The sequence below is a fragment of the Mustela lutreola genome, chromosome 3 (assembly GCF_030435805.1).
Source record: "Mustela lutreola isolate mMusLut2 chromosome 3, mMusLut2.pri, whole genome shotgun sequence".
Lineage (NCBI taxonomy): Eukaryota > Metazoa > Chordata > Mammalia > Carnivora > Mustelidae > Mustela > Mustela lutreola.
The window spans coordinates 197,995,660-198,022,707 of NC_081292.1; the positions used below are offsets into that span (position 1 = coordinate 197,995,660).

At 37.3% G+C, this 27,048-nt stretch overlaps 1 protein-coding gene across 6 annotated transcripts in view; it reads left to right on the top strand.

Moving 5' to 3' along the window:
* C2CD6 (C2 calcium dependent domain containing 6) overlaps positions 1–27,048 on the top strand; it is a 125,382-nt gene that overhangs the window by 49,272 nt on the left and 49,062 nt on the right. For all 6 annotated transcript variants that reach the window (XM_059168401.1, XM_059168408.1, XM_059168402.1 and 3 more), the window contains 4 exons: positions 3,168–3,273; positions 12,761–12,827; positions 15,065–15,108; positions 16,536–16,901. In XM_059168401.1, the coding sequence (XP_059024384.1) occupies positions 3,168–3,273; positions 12,761–12,827; positions 15,065–15,108; positions 16,536–16,901 (583 nt within the window). The remainder of the gene's footprint in view (positions 1–3,167; positions 3,274–12,760; positions 12,828–15,064; positions 15,109–16,535; positions 16,902–27,048) is intronic.

Sequence of the window (27,048 nt, forward strand, 5' to 3'; positions counted from 1 at the left end):
ATGGCTAACAGACACATGAAAAAATGTTCATCATCACTAGCCATTAGGGAGATTCAAATCAAAACCACATTGAGATACCACCTTACACCAGTTAGAATGGCCAAAATTAACAAGACAGTAAACAATATGTGTTGGAAAGGGTGTGAAGAAGGGGGAATCCTCTTAAACTGTTGGTGAGAAGGCAAGTTGGTGCAGCCACTTTGGAAAACAGTGTGGAGATTCCTTAAAGAATGAAAAAAAAAAGTTTCCCTATGACCCTGCAATTGCACTACTGGGTATTTACCCCAAAGATACAGAGGTAGTGAAAAGAAGGGCTATCTGTACCCCAATGTTCATAGCAGCAGTGGCCACAGTTGCCAAACTGTGGAAAGAACCAAGATGACCAAAGCCTTTTGAAATTTCTTGGATCAGAAGCTAAATTCCTATTTTTTCTTTTGTTCTGTTGTAGAAAATATCATGTATATATTGGATAATTTATTGTGTGTGTGTGTATATATATATATATATATATATATATATATATATATATATATATATAAACACTTTAGATAATGAGACCAGTGTATATACTGAATAACTTCTAAAACTGTATATAGCTTAAATAAACATAAAACTGATGCCTAGATATTTATGATTCAGGTTAAGAAATACAACATTGGGACACCTGGGTGGCTCGGGTTAAGCTTCTGACTTGTTTTGGCTCAAGTCATCATTTCAAAGTCGTGAGATTGAGCTTTGCAAGGGGCTCCATGCTCAGCATGGAGTCTGCTTGAGATTCTCTCTCCCTGCCTCTCTCCCTCTGCCCCTTCACTCACTTGTACACTCTCTACCTCAAATAAACAGCAAAATCTTTTTTAAAAAAATGAAAGAAATACAATATTGCTATATTGGAGTCCTAGCAATAGCAGTCACACAATGAAAATAAATAAAAGGCATCCACATTGGCAAGGAAGTTCAACTATCACTAGTTGCAGATGACATGATACTTTATATAGAAAATCCAAAAGATTCCACCTAAAATTGTTAGGACTGCTACATGAATTGAGTAAAGTTGCAGGAGGCAAAAATCAATATACAGAAATCTGTTACATTCCATACATCAATAATGAAACAGCAGAAAGAGACATCAAGGAATCAATCCCATTTATAATTGCACCAGAAACCATCATGAGATACTTAGGAATAAACCTAACCAACGAGGTAAAAAACCTGTACCTGTTTTCAAACTATAAAACACTGATGAAAGAATATGAAGATGAAACAAAAAAAATGGAAAAATACTCCATGCTCATGGATCAGAAGAATGAACATTGTTAAAATATCTATGCTACCCAAAGCAATCTACACATTTATTGCAATCCCTATAAAATACTAAAAGCATTTTTCACAGAGCTAAAACAAACAATCCTCAAATTTGTAAGGAACCACAAAAGACCCCAAATAGCCAAAACAACCTTCAAAAAGAAAAGTAAAGCTGGGAGCATCACAATTCTAGACTTGAAGTTATCTTGTAAAGTTGTAGTGATCAAGGCAGTATGGTACTAGCACAAAAACAGATACTTAGATTAATGGAAAAATGAACCTACAATTAAATGGTCAATTAATCTTCAACAAAGCAGGAAAGAATATCCAATGGAAAAAAGATAGTCTCTTCAATAAATAGTGTGGGAAAATTGGACAGCAACATGCAAAAGAGTGAACTTGAATCATTTTCTTAAAACTGTACCCAAAAATAAATTTAAAACGGTTTAGAAACCTAAATGTGAGACAGGAACCCATTAAAAAAATCCTAGAGGAGAACAGAGGCAGTAACCTCTATTACATTGGTCATACCACCTTCTTACTAGATATATCTCCTGATGCAAGGGAAACAAAAGCAAAAATAAACAATTGGGACTTCATCAAAATAAAAAATTTCTGTGTAGTGGAGGAAACAGTCAGCCAAACTACAAGGCCATGTACTGAATGGGAGAAGATATTTACAAAGGACATATATCTGATAAAGTGTTAGTATCCAAAAGTCTACAAAGAACTCATCAAATGCCACACCCCAAAACCAAATAATCCAGTTAGGAAATGGGCAGAAGACATGAATTAGATACTCTTCTAAAGAAGACCTACAGATGGCTAACAGACACATGGAAAAATGCTCAACATCACTCATCATCAGGGAAATACAAATCCAAAACTACAATGAAATATCACCTCCATTTGTCAGAATGCCTAAATTTAACAACACAAGAAACAATAGGTGTTGGCAAGGATGTGGAATAAAGGCGAATTTATTCCCCTTTACTAACAGCTTACACCGTTGGTGGGAATGCAAACTGGTAAGCCATCTTGGAAAACTGTATGGAGTTCCCTCAAAAAGTTAAAAGTAGAACTATGCTATGATCCAGCAGTTGCACTACTAGGTATTTACCCAAAGATTACAAAAATAATAATTCAAAGGGATACATGCACCTCACTGTTTATAGCAGCATTAGTAACAATAGAAATTATGGAAAGAGCCCAAAAGTCCACTGACTGATGAATGGATAAAGAAATCTTGCCTTTTGCAACAACATGGATGGAGCTAGAGTAAGCAAAATAAGTCAGTCAGAGAAAGACAAATACCATATGATCTTACTCATATGTGGAATTTAAGAAGTGATCATGGAGGATTAAAGAGAGACAAAACAAGAAACATCTTAACTATAAAGAAAAAACTGATGGTTAGCAGAAGGGAGCTGGGGGGGAGGGTTAAATAGGTGATGGGAATTAAGGAGCACACCTGTTGCGATGAGCACTGGGTGTTGTATGGAAGTGTTGAACCACTAAACTGTACTAAACCACTAAACTGAAACTCTTATTACACTGTATCTTAACTGCAATTTAAATATCTTTTTTTTAAAAAAAGAAAGAAATAGAACATCATCAATAGCAAAAATGTGTTTTGTATGCCCTCGTGAGATTCCATCTTCTCCCCAACCCATCCTTAGGTAACTACAGCCCTGACTTCTGTTGTAACGGTTCCTTTTCCTTTTGTATTCTTAAACAAAATATTGCTGGTTTGCCTCTCTAAGAAAAATTTTGTAAGTGGATCATACTGAATGTATCCTCTTGTGAATCATACCATATATGTTCTTCTGTCACATTTTAAATGTATAACTCATTTATTTCTTTAGGCTGGAAAAAATGAAAAAAGAATACAGAAATCTGAACACATGGATAGAAAAAGCTAACTATTTAGAAGGAGTTCTTAACCCAAAAATGGCCCATCAAGAACTTAAGGTAATTAACATAATTCATTCTCTACATATAACTTCTAATACTTTTTATTTTAAAAAGATTGTGATAATTAAAAGTGATAAGATATTGCTTATTCTTAACATATAAAATGCTATTCATGGCTCATGTACTTTACTATTTTGGTAATGTGACATTAGATAAATATTGACTAATAATTTGTAAGATTTTTGAACAGCTTTGTTAAAATGTAATTCACCTATTCAAAGTATATAATTCAGGGGCACCTGCGTGGTTCAGTGGGTTAAAGCCTCTGCCTTCAGCTTGGGTCATGATCTCTGGGTCCTGGGATCGAACCCTGCATTGGGCTCTCTGTTTGGCAGGGAGCCTGCCTCCCCGCCTCTCTCTCTGCCTGCCTCTCTGCCTACTTGTGATCTCTGTCTGTCAAATAAGTAAATAAAATCTTAAGAAAAAACCCAAAGTATACAATTCAGTGGCCCTTACTATATTCATAGAGATGTATGTCGATTGCTATGATCAATTTTCAGATATTCTCATTACCCACAAAAGAAACTCCACGCTCCTTAACCAAACCTCCCAGACACCCAGTTCTCTAGACAATAATCAGTCAACTTTGTTTCTATAGATTTGCTTATTCTAAATATTTCATTTGAGTGAAATGATACGATATATGGTTCTTTTGTGACTTGCTTCTTTCACTTAGCATAGTGTTCTCAGGGATCACCCCCATTGTACCCTGGGTCAACACTTTGTTTCTTTTTACTGCCAAATAATATTCCACTATATGGATATGTACCACATTTTGTTTATCCTCATTAGTTGCTGGACATTTGAGTTGTTCAACTTTTTAGCTCTCATGAATAATGCTGTTGCGAACATTCCCATGCAGGTTTTATGTGAGCATACATTTGTAATTCTCTTGGGTCTATACTGAGGATGAGGAATTTTGGATAATATAGTAGTTTCCTCTTTAACTTTTTCAGGAACTACCAAACTGCTTTCTATAGTGGCTGCACAGTTTTATATCTAACTAGCAATGTATGAAGCTTCCATATCTTCTCCAAAACTTGTTATTTTCCCTTTTTGTTTGTTTCAGTTATAGAACTCTTAGTGGGTTTGAAATGTTATCTCATTGTGGGTTTGATTTGCATTTGCCTGATAACCAATAATGTGAACATCTTTTCATGTGTTTACTGACCTTTTGTATATCTTCTTTGGATAAATGTTTATTGAAATCCTCTGTTGATTTTAAATTGGTTTTTTTTTATTGTTCAGTTATAAGAGTTCTTTGTATTTGGAGTACTAGACCTTTATCAGATATATAAGTAAGGTTTAATATTTAGAAATACAGTCTGACCTTTACATTTTGACCTGGCAATAGGGATTCATAGGAGTTTCAGTGAATTAATAAAAATATTACTAAGATCATAGCCTTGAAATGGTAGTCACAGCATACTGATATATTAATGTTTTTCAATGCCTCATTATAGTTTGGCATAGTGTTATTACCTTAGGATAAGTTAATTAGCACTTATATAGAATTAATATTTTAGGGAAAATTTGAGGGGCTCTTCATTCATTAAAGGAACTATAGACTTCTGGTTCTTTTCTTTTTTCTAATTTTTAAAATTAACATATAATGTATTATTAGCCCCAGGGATATAGGTCTGTGAATCGTCAGGCTTACACACTTCACAGCACTCACCATAGCACATACCCTCCCCAATGTCCATAACCCAACCACCCTCTCCCTACCCTCCTTCCCCTGGCAACCCTCAGTTTCTTCTGTGAGATTAAGAGTCTCTTATGGTTTGTCTCCCTCCTGATCCCATCTTGTTTCATTTTTTCCTCCCCTACCCCCCAAAACCCCCATTCTGCCTCTCAAATTCCTCATATCAGGGAGATCATATGATAATCGTCTTTCTCTGATTGACTTATTTTGCTCAGCATAATACCCTCTAGTTCCATCCACGTCATTGTAAATGGCAAGATTCCATTTCTTTTGATGGCTGCGTAGTATTCCATTGTGTGTGTGTGTGTGTGTGTGTGTGTGTATGTGTGTGTGTATACACACACCACATCTTCTTTGTCCATTCATCTGTTGATGGACATCTAGGTTCTTTCCATAGTTTGGCTATTGTGGACAATGCTGCTATAAACATTCGAGTGCACATGCCCCTTCGGATCACTACATTTGTATCTTTAGGGTAAATATTCCTGTAGTGCGATTGCTGGGTCATAGGGTAGCTATATTTTCAACTTTTTGAGGAACCTCCATGCTGTTTTCCAGAATGGCTGCACAAGCTTGCATTCCCACCATCAGTGTGGGAGGGTCCCCTTTCTCTGCATCCTTGTCAACATCTGTTGTTTTCTGACTTGTTAATTTTAGCCATTCTGACTGGTGTGAGGTGGTATCTCGTTGTGGTTTTAATTTGTATTTCCCTGATGCCAAGTGATATAGAGCACTTTTAATGTGGCCTTTGGCCATCTGGATGTCTTCTTTGCAGAAATGTCTGTTCATGTCCTCTGTCCATTTCTTGATTGGATTATTTGTTTTTGGGGTGTTGAGTTTGATATGTTCTTTATGGATTTTGGATACTAGCCCTTTATCTGATATGTCATTTGCAAATATCTTCTCTCATTCTGTCAGTTGTCTTTTGGTTTTGTTCACTGTTTCCTTTGCTGTGCAAAAGCTTTTGATTTTGATGAAGTCCCAATAGTTCATTTTTGCCCTTGCTTCCCTTGCCTTTGGTGATGTTTCTAGAAAGAAGTTGTTGTGGCCGAAGTCAAAGAAGTTGTTGCCTGTGTTCCCTTCAAGATTTTGATGGATTCCTGTATCACATTGAGGTCCTTCATCCATTTTGAGTCTATTTTCATGTGTGTTGTAAGGAAATTGTCCAGTTTCATTTTTCTGCATGTGGTTGTCCAATTTTCCCAACACCATTTATTGAAGAGGCTGTCTTTTTCCCATTGGACATTCTTTCCTGCTTTGTCAAAGATTAGTTGACCATAGAGTTGAGGGTCTATTTCTGGGCTCTCTATTCTGTCCCACTGATCTATGTATCTATTTTTGTGCCAGTACCATACTGTCTTGAAGATTACAGCTTTGTAATTGAGCGTGAAGTCTGGAATTGTGATGCCACCACCTTTGGCTTTCTTTTTCAACATTCCTCTACCTATTGGAGGTCTTTTCTGGTTGCATATAAATTTTAGGATTATTTGTTTCATTTCTCTGGAAAAAAATGGATGGCATTATGATAGAGATTGCATTAAATGTGTAGATTGCTTTAGGTAGCATAGACATTTTCACAATATTTGTTCTTCCAATCCATGAGCATGGAACATTTTTCTATTTCTTTGTGTCTTCTGCAGTTTCTTTCATGAGTACTTTATAGTTTTTTGAGTACAGATTGTTTGCCTCTTTGGTTAGGTTTATTCCTAGGTATCTTTTATGGTTTTTGGTGCAATTGTAAATGGGATCAACTCCTTAATTTCTCTTTCTTCTGTCTTGTTGGTGTATAGAAATTCAACTGATTTCTCTGCATTGATTTTATATCCTGATACTTTACTGAATTCCTGTACAAGTTCTAGCAGATTTGGAGTGGAGTCTTTTGGGTTTTCCACATATAGTATCATATCATCTGCAAAGAGTAAGAGTTTTACTTCTTCTTTGCCAATTTGGATGCCTTTAATTTCTTTTTGTTGTCTGATTGCTGAGGCTAGTATTTCTAGTACTATGTTGAATAGTAGTGGTGATAGTGGACATCCCTGCCATGTTCCTGGCCTTAGCAGAAAAGCTCTCAGTTTTTCTCCATTGAGGATGATATTTGTTGTGGGTTTTTCATAGATGGCTTTGATAATATTGAGGTATATGCCCTCTATCCCTTTGAACAGTTTTGATCAGGAAGGGATGCTGTACTTTGTCAAATGCCTTTTCAGCATCTATTGAGAGTATCATATGGTTCTTGTTCTTTCTTTTATTAATGTATTGTATCACAGTGATTAATTTGGGGATGTTGGACCCACCTTGCAGCCCAGGAATAAATCCCATTTGGTCATGGTGAATAATCCTTTTAATGTACTGTTGGATCCTATTGGCTAGTATTTTGGTGAGAATTTTCACATCTGTGTTCATCAAGGATATTGGTCTGTAATTCTTTTTTTTTTTTTTTTTTTTTTTTTTTTTTTTTTTTGATGGGGTCTTTGTTTGGTCTTGGGATCAAGGTAATGCTGGCCTTGTAAAATGAGTTTGGAAGTTTTCCTTCCATTTCTATTTTTTGAAACAATTTCAGGAGAATAGGTATTAATTCTCCTCTAAATGTTTGATAGAATTCCCCTGGGAAGCCGTCTGGCTCTGGGCTCTTGTTTGTGGGGAGATTTTTGATGACTGCTTCAGTGTCCTTACTGGTTATGGGTCTGTTCAGGTTTTCTGCTTCTTCCTGCTTCAGTTTTGGTAGTGTATACATCTCTAGGAATGCATCCATTTCTTCCTGATTGTCAAATTTGCTGGTGTAAGTTGCTCATAATATGTTCTTATAATTGTTTGTATTTCTTTGGTGTTAGTTGTTTTCTCTCCTCTTTCATTCATGATTTTATTTATTTTGGTCCTTTCTGTTTTCTTTTTGATAAGTCTGGCCAGGGGTTTATCAATCTTATTAATTCTTTCAGAGAACCAGCTACTAGTTTTGTTGATTTGTTCTACTTTTTTTTTTTTTTAAATTTCTGCTCTGATCTTTCTTATTTATCTTCTCCTGCTGGGTTTAGGCTTTCTTTGCTGTCCTTTCTCCAACTCCTTTAGGTGTAGGGTTAGGTTATGTATTTGAGACCTTTCTTGTTTCTTGAGAAAGGCTTGTATCGCTATATATTTTCCTCTCAGGACTGCCTTTGCTGTGTCCCATAGATTTTGAACAGTTGTGTTTTCACTTTCATTTGTTTCTACGAATTTTTTCAATTCTTCTTTAATTTCCTGGTTGACCCATTCATTCTTTAGAAGGATGCTCTTTAGTCTCCATGTATTTGGGTTCTTTCCAAATTTTCTCTGGTGATTGAGTTCTAGCTTCAGAGTATTTTGGTCTGAAAATACACAGGGAATGATCCCAATCTTTTGGTACTGGCTGAGACCTGATTTGTGACCCAGGATGTGATCTATTCTGGAGAATGTTCCATGTGCACTAGAGAAGAATGTGTATTCTGTTGCTTTGGGATGGAGTGTTCTGAATATATCTGTGATGTGCATCTGGTCCAGTGTGTCATTTAAGGCCTTTCTTTCCTTGTTGATCTTTTGCTTAGATGATCTGTCCATTTCAGTGAGCTGGGTGTTAAAGTCCCCTGCTATTATTGTATTATTGTCAATGTGTTTCTTTGGTTTTGTTATTAATTGGTTTATATAGTGGACTGCTCCCATGTTAGAGGCATAGGTATTTAAAATTGTTAGATCATCTTGTTGGACAGATCCTTTGCATACGATATAGTGTCTTTCTTCATCTCTTATTATAGTCTTTGGCTGAAAATCTAATTGATCTGATATAAGGATTGCCACCCCAGCTTTCTTTTGATGTCCATTAGCATGGTAAATTGTTTTCCATCCCCTCACTTTAAATCTGGAGTGTCTTTGGGTCTAAAATGAGTTTCATATAGACAGCATATTGATGGTTTGTTCTTTTGTTGTTTTCTTTTTTATCCATTCTGATACCCTGTGTCTTTTGATTGGGGAATTTAGCCCATTTACATTCAGGGTAACTATTGAGAAATATTTAGTGCCATTATATTGTCTGTAAGGTGACTGTTACTGTATATTGTGTCTGTTTCTTTCTGGTGTGTTCTTTTTAGGCTCTCTCTTTGCTTAGAGGACCCCTTTCAATATTTCATGTAGGGCTGGTTTGGTGTTTACAAATTCTTTTCATTTTTGTTTGTCCTGGAAGCTTTTTATCTCTCCTTCTATTTTCAGTGATATCCTAACTGAATATAGTATTCTTGGCTGCATATTTTTCTCATTTAGTGCTCTGAATATATCATGCCAGTTCTGTCTGGCCTGCCAGGTCTCTGTGTAGATCTGCTGCCAGTCTAATATTTTTACCATTGTATGTTACAGACTTCTTGTCCCAGGCTTCTTTCAGGATTTTCTCTTTGTCATTAAGAGTTGTTAAGTTTTACTATTAGATGACGGGATGTGGACCTATTTTTATTGATTTTGATGGGAGTTCTCTGTGCCTCCTGGATTTTGATGCTTGTTCCCTTTGCCATATTAGAGAAATTCTCTACAATAATTTGCTCCAATATACCTTCTGACCCCCCTTTCTTCTTCTTCTGGAATCCCAATTACTCTAATATTGTTTCATCTTATGGTATCACTTATCTCTCAAATTCTCCTCTCATGGTCCAGTAGTTGTAGTCTTTCTTTTGCTCAACTTCTTTACTCTCTGTCATTTTTTAAAAATCACTAATTCTATCTTCTGCTTTATTTATCCTAGCAGTAAGAGCCTCCATTTTTGTATTGCACCTTATTAATAGCTTTTTTGATTCCAGCTTGGTTAGATTTTTGTTCTTTTATTTCTCCAGAAAGGGATTTTATTTCTCCAGACAGGTTTTCTCTAATATCTTCCATGCCTTTTTCGAGCCCTGCTAGCACCTTGAGAATCATCATTCTGAAATCTAGATCTGACATATTACCAATGTCCATATTGATTGGGTCCCTAGCCTTCGGTACTATCTTTTTGTGTGTGGTGAGTTTTTCTGCCTTTTCTGTCGTTTTATCCAGATAAGAATATATGAACAAGAGAATAAAATACTAAAAGTGTGCCCAGAACCCCAGAAAAATGTACGCTAACCAAATCAGAAGAGATCCCAAATTGTGGGAAAAAGAAAGGGGATACAAATAAATTAAAAAAAAAAAATTTAAAGGTATGTGCACACACATTATAAAAAAATTTATATATATATAAAATAATAATTAGATAGATAGATAGATAGATAGACTGGTGAATAGAGCAGAGCCACTCACTTGATTTTGGGTGTATTTTGATCTCTTAGAAGAAACTACCTCCCTGCAATATGTGCTGTCCACAGCACTGGGTGTGGTGCATAAACAGTGAATTCTGGAACACTGAAAATAAATTTAAAAAATAAAAAAAAATTTTTAAAAAGGAAACTACCTCCCAAAATTTTAAAGAAAGAAAAACTTATCTATATATATACAAAAATAAGGGTAAACATGATGAAGGGATGGAATATGACTATAAAGATGAAAAATTTTTTAAAAGAATCCTAAAGGAGGAATTGATAAGTTGTTTGGAAAAAGAAAGAAGAAAAAAAAGGGGGGGGGGGTTAGAGAATGTGCTCAGGCTGGAGACTAGAACAAAGCCCTGTGCTAAAGTTAGGGTATATGTTAATCTATTGGAAGAAATTGTATCCCAAAATTTTTTCAAAGAAAAAACCCTATATGTATACAAAAAATAAAGTTAGACACAATGAAGGATAAAATATGACTTTAATAATGAAGATTCAAAAAGATTTTTTTTAGAAAGGTACTGTTAAGATAAAGTAGTTAAAAAAACATTAAAGAGGAAAGAGGAAAAAAATTAGAATAAGAGAAAAATAAAATTTAAAAAACTAATTAACTTTGCTAGACTAAAGAATCATGGGGTGAAAGCCATGAATTCCATATTTTGCTTTCCCCTTCTCTGGATTTCCATTGTTCTGCTTGATCAGTGAGCTTAGTCTTGGCTGGATGTTCTTGTTGATCTTCTGGGAGAGGGGCCTGTTGAAGTGATTCTCAAATATCCTTGCCCAAGGTGGAATTGCACTGCTCTTGCCAGGGGCCAGGGTAAGTAATCTGCTTGAGTTCGCTTTCAGGAGCTTTGCTTCCTGAACGCTTTCTGTAGAGCTCTGAAGGATGGGAATGAAAATGGCAGCCTCCCAATCTCTAGCCTGGAGGAGCCAAGAGCTCATGGCCCCATTCCTCAGTGCACCCTCAGAGGAAATGCTCAATCATTCCTGTCTCCCTGGTCTCCAGCTGCGCTCTGAGCTCACCCAGCCTGTGACCAAGCATTTCTGTCTCTGGCACACGGCCCCATTTGGAGTCTCTAACCCAGCAGATTCCTGCTGCTCCGCTTTTCCAGTGGATGAAGGTGGGTCTCCCTGGATCTGCCACTTGTGGGGTCCCTGCTCAAAGAGCAGTGGTCTGACTGTGCTGTGGATCACAATTTAAGGTAACCCCAGGCTGAGAGCTCACTCCTCGGCTCTGCCTCTGTAGCCGGCTTCCTTGCTCTGATACTTGCAAGCTCTGCTACAATCAGAAACCCCTGATCCTTCTGTGACCCTGCAGGAGCTGAGACCACCTGTCTCCACAAGGGCTCCACCCCTGCTTAGCCTCTGGAGTGATGTCCCTCAGTGGAGCAGACTTCTAAAAGTTCAGATTTTGTACTCCATTGCTCCACCACTTGCTGGGACCTGGCCCCTCCCCACCACGGTCTGTCTTCCCATAGTTTTGGATTTTATTTATTTATTTTTTTTTTTGAGACTCAGTTTGTTGAATGTTTATTATGTGCCCAGGCACTGTTTCCAAAAAGTATTTTAGTTATCAAGAGAATGAGGTAGGCACTATTATTTTCATTTTATTAACACAGGAACTATTGCATCGAAGTTAAAAGAGTGGCCTAGGTTTAAAAATGGAGAGCAAGGATTCTAAGCCAGGCCTTTCTGATTCCAGTCATCCATCTCTCCATCTGTCCATCCATCCAGAAAGCCAGCCAAACATCCATCCATCCATCCAGTACTTATTTATGATTCTCAAACTGAGGTGCATTTAGAAAGCAGCAATTGGAAAAATGTAGTTAGTAGCCCAGGATAAATAATGGCTCATCTTCTTAGAGTGTTGATTTTACTTGATAGTTTGGGGAGAAGGAGAGGGTAACACATCCTCCACATGTCCTATCTTTCAGAAAGTGGTTGATTTTCTGTTTCTAGAATTGCTGCTCTTCTTCTCTTCAGTCCCCTTTTGGGTTTGTAGGTGTTTGGAATGGTTTGATAACAATGTAGATGTCATCTTAGTCTGCTACTCTTTGGACATCTTGACTCCTATTTTTGGTTCTTATTAAAAGATCAGTATTTTGTAAGAGTCAATGATCACTCTACCTTATAATTCCTCTTGGAATTTTTTTAAAGATCCACATCAGTTTGTAACTCATAATGGTTTCCAATAAAAAAATAATCTGTTTTCTGGGGGTATCCTCTTTTATCTCTTGAAGTTACAATATTATGTCATTTATCTCATAATCTTTTTCTCTGATATATTTGTCACTCAAATAACCCATCAGTTCTTGGATAGCTAGCTTCTCCCTGAAACATTAACTCCTTTCCAGGATATACTTCTCTTTAAAATAGTGCTGTTTGGATGGTTTTCCTCATAAACCCATACTCTTCTGTAAATTCTAAAGTACATAATAAAAGAAGCTATAAAGGCAGATTGACTCTCTAAACATTTCTCCAATATCTTTTTTTTTCTTGTTTCTAGGAAACTGATACTGAGAAGTTACTAAAAAGCCTACGTGAAGCAGAGTCTGAAGTTTTTGAAGCATCGGGTTAAGAAACTATTCACATTTGTGTTTATTATTAAGATAATTAAAAAGAGGATAGTTGTATCACAAAAAGAAAATTAGTAATTAGTAATTAGTAATTCACTTTAAGTGGATTTCATTTTTTGTTTGAAATAAATATGCTTCTCATAGTTTTAGTATGTACTATTTATTTTGTTACACTCCAAAGAAAATACATTGACCCAATTAGGAGCTGTTTGGGTTTTTTTTTTTTTAAGATTTTATTTATATGAGACACAGCATGTGTGTGAGCAGGGGGAGGGCAGAGAAAGAGGGAGAGAATCTCAAGCAGACTTTGTATTGAGTTTGGAGCCCAATGTGGGTGTTGATCTCACAACCCTGAGATCATGACTTGAGCCAAAACCAAGAGTTGGATGCTTAACCAGCTAAACCACCCAGGCACCCAAGAGTGTTTGTTTTTCTTTTTAAAAATTCTCCTTTCCTCATTTAAGGACAAGAAAAAAGTTAAATCTTTTTTATATTAAAAAAAAGTTAAATCTTTTTTATATTAATCTTTCACTATAATCTGTGAAAAAGTATTTTTCTTAAACATTAGCTATAGGGCTATTGGTCTCTTCTAAGTAGAGGTGTGGTTGTGTGTGTGTGTATGTGTGTAAGGAAGGATAGAGAGAGGGAAATGGGAAATTCAATTAGCATTAAATTTGAGAACTTTTTACAAATTATCAGTAAGATAATGGAAGATATTGTTTGGCATCCTTTTAAAAAATCTCCATTAAAAATTCATTGAAAGTAAGTTAAAATAGTTGCATAAACTATATCTGTAAAATCTTGGATTCTGCAGGTGTTAAATAATAACTTATTGTTGTAAGACTTGTGCCACAAGTTACTTTCCTACTTCCTTACTTCTACTTCCTGGCTACCTCAGCCTTTGATATCTTCATTTCATAACCTCTGAGAATCAGCCAGCCTAGCAGAGCTATGGTGTTTTTAGCCTACTCTTTACCTTGAAACGTTCAATTTTCAGGTGTAGGAGAATCACAATTTCCATCTTCAGTATCATTGTTGAAGATTTGAGGTTAACATGCCTTAGTCACTGTTGGTTGCCAATTTTTTTCTTTCTTTCTTTCTTTTTTTTTAATCTGAAGAGTTTATTTCAAGTCTAGTGACTTCTTTTTTCTGGTATTCCTCTAGCTTCTTATAGCTTCAGCTAACATTTATTGACCACTGTGTTGCAGACCTTTACCTAGATTATATAAATCAGTCCTCACAGCAGCCATTTGATGGTGCTATTATTTCTTTTTAAGATTTTATTTATTCATTTGACAGAGAAAGAGAGAGATCACAAGTAGCAGAGGCTTAACCCACTGAGCCATCCAGGCATCTGGAGAGTGCTATTATTATTTATCCATGTTTTACAGATTAGAAAGCTGAGGATCAGAAAGATTAAGAAACAAGTCAGAAGTCACATAGCCATCAACTGGATAGGAATTAAATTTGAACGTTGTCCATTTGACCAAACAGATTAAGCATTTAGCCATATTGCTGCTCACATCTTACATGTACTTGTATCATACCTGTAAGATAAGCATTATTAATCTTATTTTACATATGAGAAAACCAAGGCTCAGAAAAATGGGCCAAGCTGACTACAGTCACATAGCTAACAGTGACCATAATAAATTTTGTGTTATTAGACTTAATACATCCCTTTGTTATTAGACTTAATACATTCCTAGACTTAATACATTCCTTTGTATCTCAAATTTTTATTCTGTCTCCTTTTAAGGTTTTCCTTTTCTACTTGCTAAATATATAACCTTTATATTCATAGGAAAATGAATCAATCAGCCTCTTCCAAATGGTCCTACTTTGTCTGCTTACATGCAACTTTATTCCAGTCTCTTCTTCCAATCCCAACCTTATTACAGACCATCTGGGATTTATTTTATTTCCTTTTAACTCATAGCAGAATATACTGTATATATGTTTTTATATCTTACATTGATGGATCTGAAATCTTACCACTTAATGCATGTATTCATTTTTATCTCCACACTTTTTCAATTTATAAATCCCCTATCTTCCCAGAGATTCATCAGCCTGTTTTTACTAAATAGTATTTATGTTTGAATAACTGCTTTGATTTAAATTGTTCTTTGTTCTTGTGAGAAAAATTAAAATAGCATTTTATTAGTGTACATATGTTTAAATGTGTTTGTTTTATAATATAATAATGAAATACTCTATTAATTTATTAACAGATTTCCCTTTTGTAATGGAGGAAGCTGAAACTGTTCCAAGTGAGGTAAGGGAACTTGGAAGAGAACTTCTAATAGTCACTATTTTATAAGGGGATGAAACATTTATAAAGAAAGAAATATTTATAAATGGGGGAAAAAAAGCACCCAGAAAGTTATTCAGGTTTTTACGGTCATTTCTGTTGTGGCACTGTCTCTACAGTTACATTATTTATTAAGTTACACTCTTAAAAGGGAAATTACAATATAAAATGATAATATTTTAAAATACATACAAAGATAGGGGACAAAAGATGTTGATAAAGAGAAAGTGAGCAAGAAGCAAAAGTAAAAGCATGAAATTCTGCACAATGACCTTGGAAGTGGATGCTACAGACGTAACCATGTTCTTTACTTTCTCTATGGATTTATAATCTATATTTAAGATAGAAGCAAAAATAGAGTTCACATAGTATTTGATTTAATGATATTTTCTTTGTGTTATTTTGCTATTAAAATTTCCCTTATTTTTATTTTTTAAAAAAAGATTGATTTCTTTTAGAGTGTGCACATTTGAGTGCTGGAGGAGGGCAGAGAGAAAGAGAGAGAGAGAATCAACTGAATGCAGAGCTTGACATGGGGCTCAGTCCCATGACCCTGTGGTCATGACCTGAGCTGAAATCAAGAGTCGGACACTCAATGGACTGAGCCATCCAGGCAACCCTAAAATTTCTTTTTATTGTAATATATTGGTGTAGCATAATAACAGCAAAATGTTGGACTGAATTATCTTTTTTAAGATGTTGCTGATTTATAAAATCTGAATATATGAGAACCACTGCATTATAAAGTGGTGTAATTGGGGCACCTGGTTGGCTCTGTTGGTGTAGTGTCTGCCTTTGGCTCAGGTCATGATCCTGCAGTCCTCTGATCAAGCCTGGCATTGGCGGGGGGGGGGGGGTCTCTGCTCAGTGAGGAGTCTGCTTCTCCCTCTCCCTCTGCCTGCTGTTCCCCCTACTTGTGTTCTCTCTCTGTCAAATAAATGAATACAATCTTTTTTTAAAAAGCTGTGTGATCGGGGCACCTGGATGGCTCAGTGGGTTAAGCCTCTGCCTTCCGCTCAGGTCATGATCCCAGGGTCCTGGAATCGAGCCCCACATCGGGCTCTGTGCTCAGAAGGAAACCTGCTTCCTCCTCTCTCTCTGCCTGCTTCTCAGCCTACTTGTGATTTCTCTCTGTCAAATAAATAAGATCTTAAAAAAAAAAAAGCTGTGTGATCATTTTAATGAATAATATTCTATAGTCCATGGTTTCGTGCAAGTGAAGAGTTTAACTCTTTCAATAAGGAATGTAATAACTGATAGATATTGAGGGTCACTTTTTATGATAAAGGATAAGGGTACAAATGATTTTTTAAGTCCAGTTTTCTTAGTTTTAAATATTTTCTAGTCAGTAGTGATTAATTGGTAGCTTGCTTTATTGATGTATTTTCTAGTTGCTGGATAATGATGATAAGAAAAGCCTGACTCTACCAACTCTGAACCAGTCAAATCAAGATAATTCAAGGGCTGTTGCTTCTGAAAGTAATGAGTCAACAAAGCAAACAGATGAATCAGCAAAGCAAACAGACGAGTCAACAAAGCAAACAGATGAATCAACAAAGCAAAATGAACCAACAAAGCAAACTCCATGGCCTGTCATTCCTATCCTGACAATAACAGACCAGAACCAAACATCACCTCTAGAAGAATACCAATCAGAAGCTGCACCAGAGGGGGGGAAAAATATGTTCTTAACACCAGATGTAAAATGGAAAGATAGATATCCAAAGCTTTTAAAAACAGACTCATCTTCATCAGAGGTAAAATTGAAAACTAGCTATATATATCCAGGTAAAATAAAGTGGAGGAACTTAGAGTCATCACCAACAGAACTTAGATGGCAAAGCAACAATTTAAGCTTAGCTAGAAAGAAGAGCACAAGCTTAGTTTCCCCAGATTCAAAATCCAAAGGTAGGTCTCAAACCCAAGATCCAGAGGAAGACCTTGTATTAAAAGTATAAGACTAGGGAAAACAAAATAATTCATTTAAAAACAACAAATAAATCGAAAATGCATTCAAAAGTCCCCAAGTGGAAGTGTGTCTAAGTATACTAAACATTCCTACCCTACTTAGATTCAAGTAAGGAGGGAAAAAAACCCTTGAAGGAAAAGCAGAGTGATGTGAGATACCCGTAGTACAGACTACTCTCATGGATGGGTATAAAATTCAGCTGAAAGTGTAACAATAGGGAGATGTAAATTCAAAGGAAATTCAAAATCTGGGGAAATTATTTCAGTGGAAATTTTTAATAAAACTGTTAGAGAAAGTAACATTCTTATTACAAATAATTTTATAGTTTAAAATGAGAATGCTTTGAATATAAATTCAAAGGGTTAAACCACTTTTCAAAATGACAGTTATTCTACTTAGATCTTTACTTCTTATTTGAATTACTATTATACGTAGCTCCTAAAGCAGTGTAAAAATGTATACTAGTCAATGGGTAAACAATCTGAATTCTAAGTAAGGTTCTGCCTCCAAATACTTCAGCAAACTTGGGCATCTAAACCTCTAAACCTATTTCCTCATTGTTGAATGGTGGATCATATCAGGTCATTTCTAAATCCTCTTCCAAATTGTAAGATAATTTCATTAAATATCTATAGTTGGGGAATTATTCTTTTTTAAATTTAATTAGTTTGATAGAGTGTCTGTACAAGCAAGGGACTCGAGTGACAGGCAGAGGGAGAGTGAGAAGCAGGTTCCCTGCTGAGCAAGGAGCCCAGTGCGGGCCTGGAGCCCAACATGGGGCTGGAGCCCCATGTGGGGCTCAGTGCCACACCCCAGAGATCATCAGCTCAGGTCATGATCTCAGGGTCCTGGGATCAGGCCCCGAGACGGGTTCTCTGCTCGGCGGGGAGCCTTCTTCCCCCTCTCTCTCTGCCTCCCTCTCTGACTACTTGTGAACTCTGTCAAATTAAAAAAAAAAAAAAAAAAAAAAGAGCTAGGCATGGAACAAACACAGGGTCATTTCTACTGAATTCTGTTAGTTAAAGCAAGTCTCATGCTCAAGCCTGATTCAGTATGGGAAGGGACTGCAGAAGGGCCGGAATCTTAGAAAGTGATGTTCATTGGGGCTCACATTTGGAGATATAACTGCCGCAAATTAACTATCTCTACCCACAAGTCATTCATGTGCCTCCCACATGCAAACTATATTTACTCCCCTTCTAAGATCCTTGCCTCATAGTATTGCTGCATCAGGCTTGGCCTTGAAGTACAGAATTTGAGCATCTCAATCAGATCCAGGTGGATGAGGCTGCTTAAGTATGGCACCTCTCAGTCTTAAAATCTGAATTGAAGAGACCAGTTATCTGTGTCCTGTGTACACGGTGAGTAAGGAACAGGAAAACACATAGGCACTTATATTCCAAAGGTGGAAAAAGGGAAAAGTGAAGCGTACAGCAGTGAGTGAGTGAGTCATGGTAATTTTGAAGCTCTTGCCTCTACCCTCGTGGCTTGGCTTTACCTTCTCTTTCCATGAGAAAGAGCTTATATTGGTAACTGAGTAACTTTTCAGCCTCTGTCTTCTCTGTAGAAAGCCGAGGGCCCAGGGTTCAGAAACCTCTTTCCATTTAAATTGTCTCTGTTCCTGTCCCAGATGCTATGATTCTTAAAGAATTTGTGATTTCCTGTATTATCAAGTTATGATCTTAGCCAACTGTCACTTCTGAATATCTTTAAGACAAGCCACAGTTTACCTTTGGTTGAGAGCCAAGGTGCTGTAGTACAATATCCTTAAGAATCATAGAGGCTCAGGGTGCCTGGGTGGCTCAGTGGGTTAAGCCTCTGCCTTCAGCTCAGGTCATGATCTCAGGGTCCTGGGATTGAGGTCCTGCCCGGGGTTGGGGAGGGGGAGCCTGCTTCTCTGCCTGCCTCTCTGCCTACTTGTGATCTCTCTCTCTCTCAAATAAATAAATAAAATCTTTAAAAAAATAAAATAAAAAAGAATCACAGAGGCTGTCCTAACCAGCCGAGAGGATCTAACAGGCTATCCTAAGATACTTAGAATATATTTTGTTTAGTTGAGTGGGTCTGTGAAACATTATCTTAAAACATTTTGAGATCTGGGGGCACCTGGGTGGCTCAGTCAGTTAAGCGGCTGCCTTCAGCTCAGGTCGTGACCTTACAGTCCTGGGATCAAGATCCATGTCAGGCCCCCTGCTCAGCAGAGAGCCTCCTTCCTCTTCCTGCACCTCTGCCCACTTGTGCTCTCTCTTTCTCTCTCTCTATCAAATAAATTAAAATATTTACTAAAAAAAACCTTTCTGAGATCTGAACAAGAGAACTTACAGTCACACCCTTGTGATCTTGACCTTGAAACCACATTTTCCTAATTGGAACCCAATCAGTGAAGTCAGGAGGCAAGGATTTCTGTCATTGGTTCAATGGCTTAACAATGTCTTTAAAGACCAGGAACAGGCTCTTACCTTTCCTCTTTTTCATGTTCATGCTTGTCACTTTATGATCACAAGATGTTTGCTCCAGTCCTAGGCATCATATGTAAATCAAGGCAGGTGAAAGAATGGAAGGTTGAGCAATCATATTCTAGTGCCTGCGGAAAACTAGGATTAAGGAAGATGAAATTGGGTAATGTGATACCACTAACCTTTTATTAATTTGTTGAATTTAACTGCCTTCCTTATGCTATCAATTTCATTCATGAAATGTAAACCCTTGCATGATGATTGATGGAACTGGTGGGAAATATTCCATGATCTCTCAAATTCATTATCTTTGCTAATTCTTCTCTTTGAATCAACCCAACTCATGCATATATGAAATGCACCTTTACAATTAGTTTATCCGGTTTCTTTTTTAACTCAGTAATTTTTTTCACCTAGAAGTTTGTCTAATCTAATTCATCTGTGAATTCTTCAAACTAATTAAGACTATAAAAATAGAGATAAAAAATAGTTTCCATGATTTTTGGAGTAGGAGAACTTTTCCAATTAATCAAAGTAGACCTTCTTTTGAAACAGGTAATTTTAAAATTTCTCATCATTTTTCTCTGCTCCTATTGTTCTCTGGAAGATCTGTTTGTCCAGTAGTATCTGAGATGGATTTTGTCAGAGGTAGTTTACTTAAATCCTTCCTTTCCAGAAAAAGAAAAAGGAGTCATTTTATATTTTTAATGGCTTTAATATTGCTTAGGCTTTTATTTGCCTATGAGGAACAGAAATATATATATAAAATTAGAAACAATACATATCAGAGAACATCACTGAATTTTCAGTGTTTTCATATTCATTGAGCCAACATTCCTTGACTTAGCTGGGCACCCTAGACTAATTGCATGTACTACGAGCTTGAAGAAATGTGTGTCTCTACTGAGGAGCAGAAGGTTCTGTCCACTTTCTTCCAAGTCAGTCTTCACTTGAATATGGTAAATTACAGTTTCGTTAGCCTTTTAATCTGTTTTCATCTTGACCATAATAGAAACACTTTTGGACAGTTGAGCACCCGTGCTTATTTTCTGTCTGGTCCCCACCTAGGTCTGCCGTCTGCCCTTCTTTGTTTTATGCCCCAAGACGATGACTGCTATGGAATGCCTTATGAGACTGTCATCCTGGCTGATTTCTTGTTAGGTCCGGGAAATGGCAAACACTGGCAGAACATTGGAGGTCGATAGGGAAAGAAAGGTTGAGTTTTTCCATCCTACTGTTTACCTGCCTTGCTGCTGTGGTTCTGACAACAAATGTTCCTTCATATCTACATCTTCAGCTGAGTGGCCCCAGCTCCATGACTACAGCTATTACCAGACTTTGCCTGGAGTGGTAACATCTTTTCAGTGTTTCCCTCAACATTCATTATTGGTTCCTTATCCATAAATACACTTTCATTAATAGTAGGTCTTTTTTGGTTGAACCATTTTAGAGGAATACTAATTCCTGCCCTAACTCTAACTAGTAATATTCCCAGTTTTCTGGTATGCATGCATATTTTCCTCTATTTTTTTAGCTCTGAAATTTTTTTAAATTTGCAGTATAGGTGATACACCGTTTCCCGCGTTTTTGTTTTTTTGCTCATTTCACAGCAGCTTTGTATTGAAACGTTCATTTTGATCTGAATGTTCATTATGCATTTTTAAAGTACAAAATTGAAAATGATGTGTGCTTATTATTAAAATTCAAGCAATCCCCCCCAAATGTAAGAAAGAGCCATAATTCTACCATCCAGAAATTACCAGTTTTAATATTTGGTGGCATCATTTCATAAATCTTCCCATATTTTTGGGAGACATTCTCCATGGTGCTTCTGAGAGGTATAGGATTCTTTTCCTGTAACAATCAATTGCATGTGATCTTGTTATCTGGCTCACTTTGCATTACTTTGGGAATCAGGCTTAGGGAACTGATGTAAAAATGCTTATACTCTGGCTGCTGTGATTGCTCTGAGTAATAAACTTTTGTTTCTGATCCAGGAAACTCATTTCTTCTATCAGCCTCCATGAAACTGTGGCAAGCTAAATAGTTAGCTTACAAGCATGGTACATTCTTGACAGCTTTGGTGACAATATGGGATACTGAATGAAGGACCAGAACCTTGTGGTCTGATCAGTTGCATTTGGGGGAAGCCCACAGGAATTGGTGGAAAGTGATGATCAATTTGTATGATCAGTCAGTCAATAAATAGTCCTTAACTCTAGACTATTGAAGAGATGGTTGCAAGTTAAGTGTTGGAAATTAGGCTTAAAAACAGCTGCCTGAACAGTTCCCTGGATGTTGCTAATTATCCTCAAGTAGGGAGACTTCCTTGCCAGTCTGATTATCCACCTCAATATCTGTCCCATTTTAACAATTAGTCCTAAGGTCAATCCTGAGTGAGCAGAGGATTCTGCTCTTAGACAAGAGTTACAGAGTTGCATTCCTACACTCAGGATCATTGAGTAGAAATTCATGACTGTTATGGACAGAAACCAAGCGAATCATTAAAACTTTGGCTGGTTTTCTTGGGAGATGAGGATGTAGGCTATATAATATCTATAACAGAAGGATGGCAATGGCTGGGCCATCTTAGGAGGGTAAGTATTCCTGAAGTATATGGTGATAATCTTGTATCCATTCCGAAATAACAGTGAGAGATCTCAGTTTTTTGTCTTGAGTTCTGGCTGCTAAAAGATTTGTCTATCTTGAGACAGACAAACCCTGGTGGGAAATCATAATAGGCATTGACTAGTGCTTGGGCACTTACTACCTCAAATTGTGTACACAACACTGATGACGATGATCCACTGCCTCAAAGCAACAGACCCAAAGAAATAGAAATTCTTGAAGTCAGCTCTGGTGCTGTGGACAGCTCCCTCAACCCTTATGTTGAAGCCAGGGAAGAATTTGAGATGTCATCATGGTAAAGGGACCGCAGATGCCCTCGATTGAAGTGGACTTCACACATCATTACTGTGCAAGCCAAGCAAGCTTAAGTCATCTGAGGACATACACACCTCATGGACCTATGCAGAAAGCAGTGTGGCTACAGCTCTCAAATAAAATAATTCCCAAAGGCAAAGTAGATGGTGTCAACTATGAAGACCTTGTTGCCTTATATAGACTGTTGGACAGACCAGCAACATTAGAAGTTCATTTGATTGAACCGCGAGTTGCTATTACACCACTCCAAACCGAAAGTAAACGTGGAATCTTATTAGATGGCATGGAGTGGCCTCCTACTTCTGAATACCTTGACACCTTCCTTTCCTCTTAACTTGATCCCAGATGCGTTAAAGAGAAACATGATTTAAGGTGGAGCCAAGATCTTCCTATCCCTAAAGGGGATAGAAGGTTCTATGCAGCCACTGCACTGGGGGAATTTCAGAAAGGTTAGGGACCCAATGTTTTATGGGTTTGTTGGTTAGGAATGTTCAAGTCTCTGTCTTATCCAGATCTATGGAAGAAAAAATAAGCTGGATTCAACTTACAGGGTTGGGGCAGTGTTCACCATAGAGAAGGAAATTAATATTGCCTTCTGGATAGGTCTCTGTAGGTCAATTGAATGTACTGTTGTTTCCACATCTGAATTTGTGGTAGGAATTATGTTATATACTTGTCTCCATCTTATAGAGCCACATGTAGAGAAGTGCTGGTGGGACATGTAAATTGCTACCCAACTCCTCTCCCTGTGCCCTTTCAGATGGTCCAACAGAAAGACTAAAATCCTAGAAGGAATAGGGAAATCACAACCTTCGTTAAGAATTTAAAGGCAGCAGGGAAAGTAAGTGCTGCATTATCTCAACCCCATCCCCGTATGGCCAGTGAATTCGCATTGAAGTTGGAGACTTCGAGTTATCACCAGCTGAATCCACTTGTTGCATCTGTGTCCCAGCTGTTTCAGATATCGTGATTATAACTATCTACTACACAAGAGTGATGGCACTTGGTATGCTGTGTTGTACACTGCCAACACCACCGTTGCCATACCACTGACATTTGAGGGTCAAGCTAGTTTGCATGTGATTTTCATACTTAGCCAGGACACCTACTTACCTGCTACTTTCTACCGGTGAGTGGGTCTGAGCTCCTGAGCACAGACGCACTCTGAAAGCAGGATGGTGCATGAGGGAGGTGGGGGTTCTGATGTTGAGATAAGATAAAGGGCCTAATAGAAACAAAAGCCTTCTAGGAACAACTGGGTAGCCTAGACAGATAAAATTTACTCTTGATCTCAGCTCAGGTCTTGATCTCTGGGTGGTGAGTTCAAGCCCCACTTTGGGCTCCTACTTGGAGCCTACTTAAAAAAACAAGAAACAAAAAACCTTCTAGTTGCTCTAGATGTCCTCCATAGGCTAGCCTCCCTCACACCCTTTTTCTTCCAGTGCTCCCAATCTGGAAATAATAATCTTCTGATGGCTATTCTAACTGTTGGTAGCCCCTAACATGAAGGAAAGTCTGTGTTACAGGAGGGGAAAAAAATACCTGAAATCAGCTGAGTTTGGGCAAAACTTGGAATGGGGGAAAAAGTTAAAGTGACCTAATGGGAAGGACCCTCTCTGCTGATCCAATGTACTGTTATAGTGCTCACCACTAACCATATAATGAAATTAATGTGTTGCATGCATAGCATAGACACTCACAGATTGTCAGAAGACATTCTCCCATTCAGGATTACTGCCACAGATATAGAAGTCCTTGTCATTTGCCACAGTGGTGGATCAGGATATATGTGAGTGCCTCCACCCTCTGATTTCTAATGATGTTCTGCTGGTTAGCAAGTCAAAAGTCTCCGTCTCAGTGGCTCAGTTCTCACCCATGGCTGCCTACAGGGGTGGCTGATAAACCCTGAAAAATTCAAGGACCTGCTTTCCAAATAGATCTTTTTTGGGACTATGTGGACAGATTCACAGTTCTCAATTCTTTTGGCAGTCAAAGAAAAAGTGCTGTTGTTCCAACCACCTATCACCCAAAAGGAGGCCCACCATATTTTTAAATTATGGGTATGAGACACTCTATATACATCATTAAGCATTCAGCATGCTTTGAGTGGGGCCTATAAACCCACTTGGTTTTACTGGCCAAGTGGTAGTAGTATGTTAGAGGGGTGCATCTGACTTGGTCCTAGCATCATTCTGGTTTTGCATGAAAAAGTAGAAGCTACTGGTTTTGACCCCAAACTTACCCTCCATTTGCCACCTGAAGCAAAGCCAATGACTCAGGGGAGCCCTGGGATTCACAGAGGTACCCCCATATACCTAGGCAAAGTTCACTGATGGGTCAGCTAATCTGAAACCTGATGGTGTCAATTAGCTACTATGGCTGTTTAAGGGTCAGCTATGCAGAAGCAAAAATGGATGTGGATACTTGACTCAGTTGGGCAGAACTCTGGCCAATACAACCCTTAAGAACCTTGTTATATTTTTACTTACTTCTTGGCTATGCCAATGGCTTAGCTGCCTGGTTCATCATTTGGAAAATCACATACTGCCAGATTGAAGATACTTTTCTTGGCACTGCAAACTACAGAACTAAATTACTACTATGAAAAGAACCACCTAGGTCACTTATGCAGATGTATACAGTAAGGGCATGTTCTTGATGAGACTGACCGGAGTCAAGCTGCTGATTGAACCTTTACTCCCCAAGTTGCCACCTTTGTTGCCTGGAGTTATTGTTATACTGGATACAGCAACATATCCACCTTCATAGCTGGGAACAAAGTAAAGAAGTCAACTTTGGTGAAGTTTCTGATGTGTAGACTAGGCTACCACTGAATGCCCAACTTGATTCCTTCCAAATGTTGACCCATTTGTCTTATGGTAGGAGAGCTTAAATTGCAAGTATCCCACCTCCTCTCAGCATTGGACTTTGAGATACCTTTGGTGGTAATTGGTTGATAATTTTTCAGGCTATGATATTACTTTCAGTCCAGTCAGATGACTCCAGCTACATCCACATCATTGTAAGTGGCAAGATTTCATTCTTTTTTCCTGAAGAATAATCCATTGTGTATGTGTGTGTGTGTGTATTTTGTGTATCTGTGTATATACATATATATGTAGGTACATATATATGTGTGTGTGTACACCACATCTTTTTTGTCCATTCATCAGTCAGTGGACGCTTGGGCTACTTCCATAATTTGGCTACTGTCGACAGTGCTGCTGTAAACTTCATGTATCCCTTTGAATTAGTATTTTTGTATTCTTTGGATAAATATCTTGTAGTAAAATTGCTAGATCATAGGGTAGTTCTATTTTTAACTTCCTGAGGAGACTCCATACTGTTTTCCATAGATGTTGCATCAGTTTGCATTCCCACCAAGACGGTACAAGTGTTCCTTTTTCTTTGCATACTTGCCAACAAGTGTTGTTTCATGTGTTGTTGATTTTAGCCATTCTAAAAGGTGTGAGATGATATCTCATTGTAGTTTTGATTTTGTATTTTGCGTGATGTTGAGCATCTTTTCATGTGTCAGCCATCTGTATGTCTCCTTTGGAAAAATATCTATTCATATAGTCTGCCCATTTTAAATTGGATAATTTATTTTTAGGACATTGAGTTTTATAAGTTCTTTATATATTTTGGATGCCAGCCCTTTATCAGATGTGTCATTTACAAATATCTTCTCCCATTCTATAGGTTGCCTTTTGGTTTTGTTGATTGTTTCCTTTGCTACACAAGAGCTTTTTATTTTGATGTAATCCAAATAGTGTAGTTTGTATTTGTTTTCCTTGCCTCTGGACATTTATCCAGAAAGAAGCTGCTATGGCTAATGTCAGAGAAATCCCTGCCTGTGCTCTCTTACAGGACTTTTTTTTTTGGTTTCAGGTCTCACATTTAGGTCTTTAGTCCATTTTGAATTTATTTTTGTGTATGGTATACACACAAAAAAATTTATTTTGTGTATGGTCCAGTTTCATTCTTTGCCACATTTTAGGTTTTTGCCACAATTTACCTCTTCTAATATTGTGAATCCATTCATAGATTATTATATAGTTATTTTTAATACTTTGTTCCTTAACCTTTATACTAAAGTTAAGTGATAATATACCTTCATATTATAATGTTAGACTGTTTCAGTTTTGGCTGTATAATTACCATTATGGTGGTTTTATATTTTCATTTGTTTTTTATGTTATTAATTAGCATCCTTTCATTTTGAAGAACTACTTTCAGCATTTTTTGTAAGGCAGATCTAATGATGATAAACTCCTTCAGCTTCTGTTTCTCTGGGAAAGTGTTTATTTCTTTCTTTGCTGAAGGACAGTTTTTCTGAGTAAAATATTCTTGGTTGGCAAATTTTTGTTCTTTCAGCACTTTGGTTGGCAAGGTCTCTGCTGATAGCCTTATGGGGATTCCTTTGTATGTAAGGAATTATTTTTCTTTTCCTGCTTTTAAAATAGCCTCTTTGTCTTTGATAATGGACAGTTTTATACTCCCCAGATCCATCCATGTTGTGGCAAATGGCAAGAT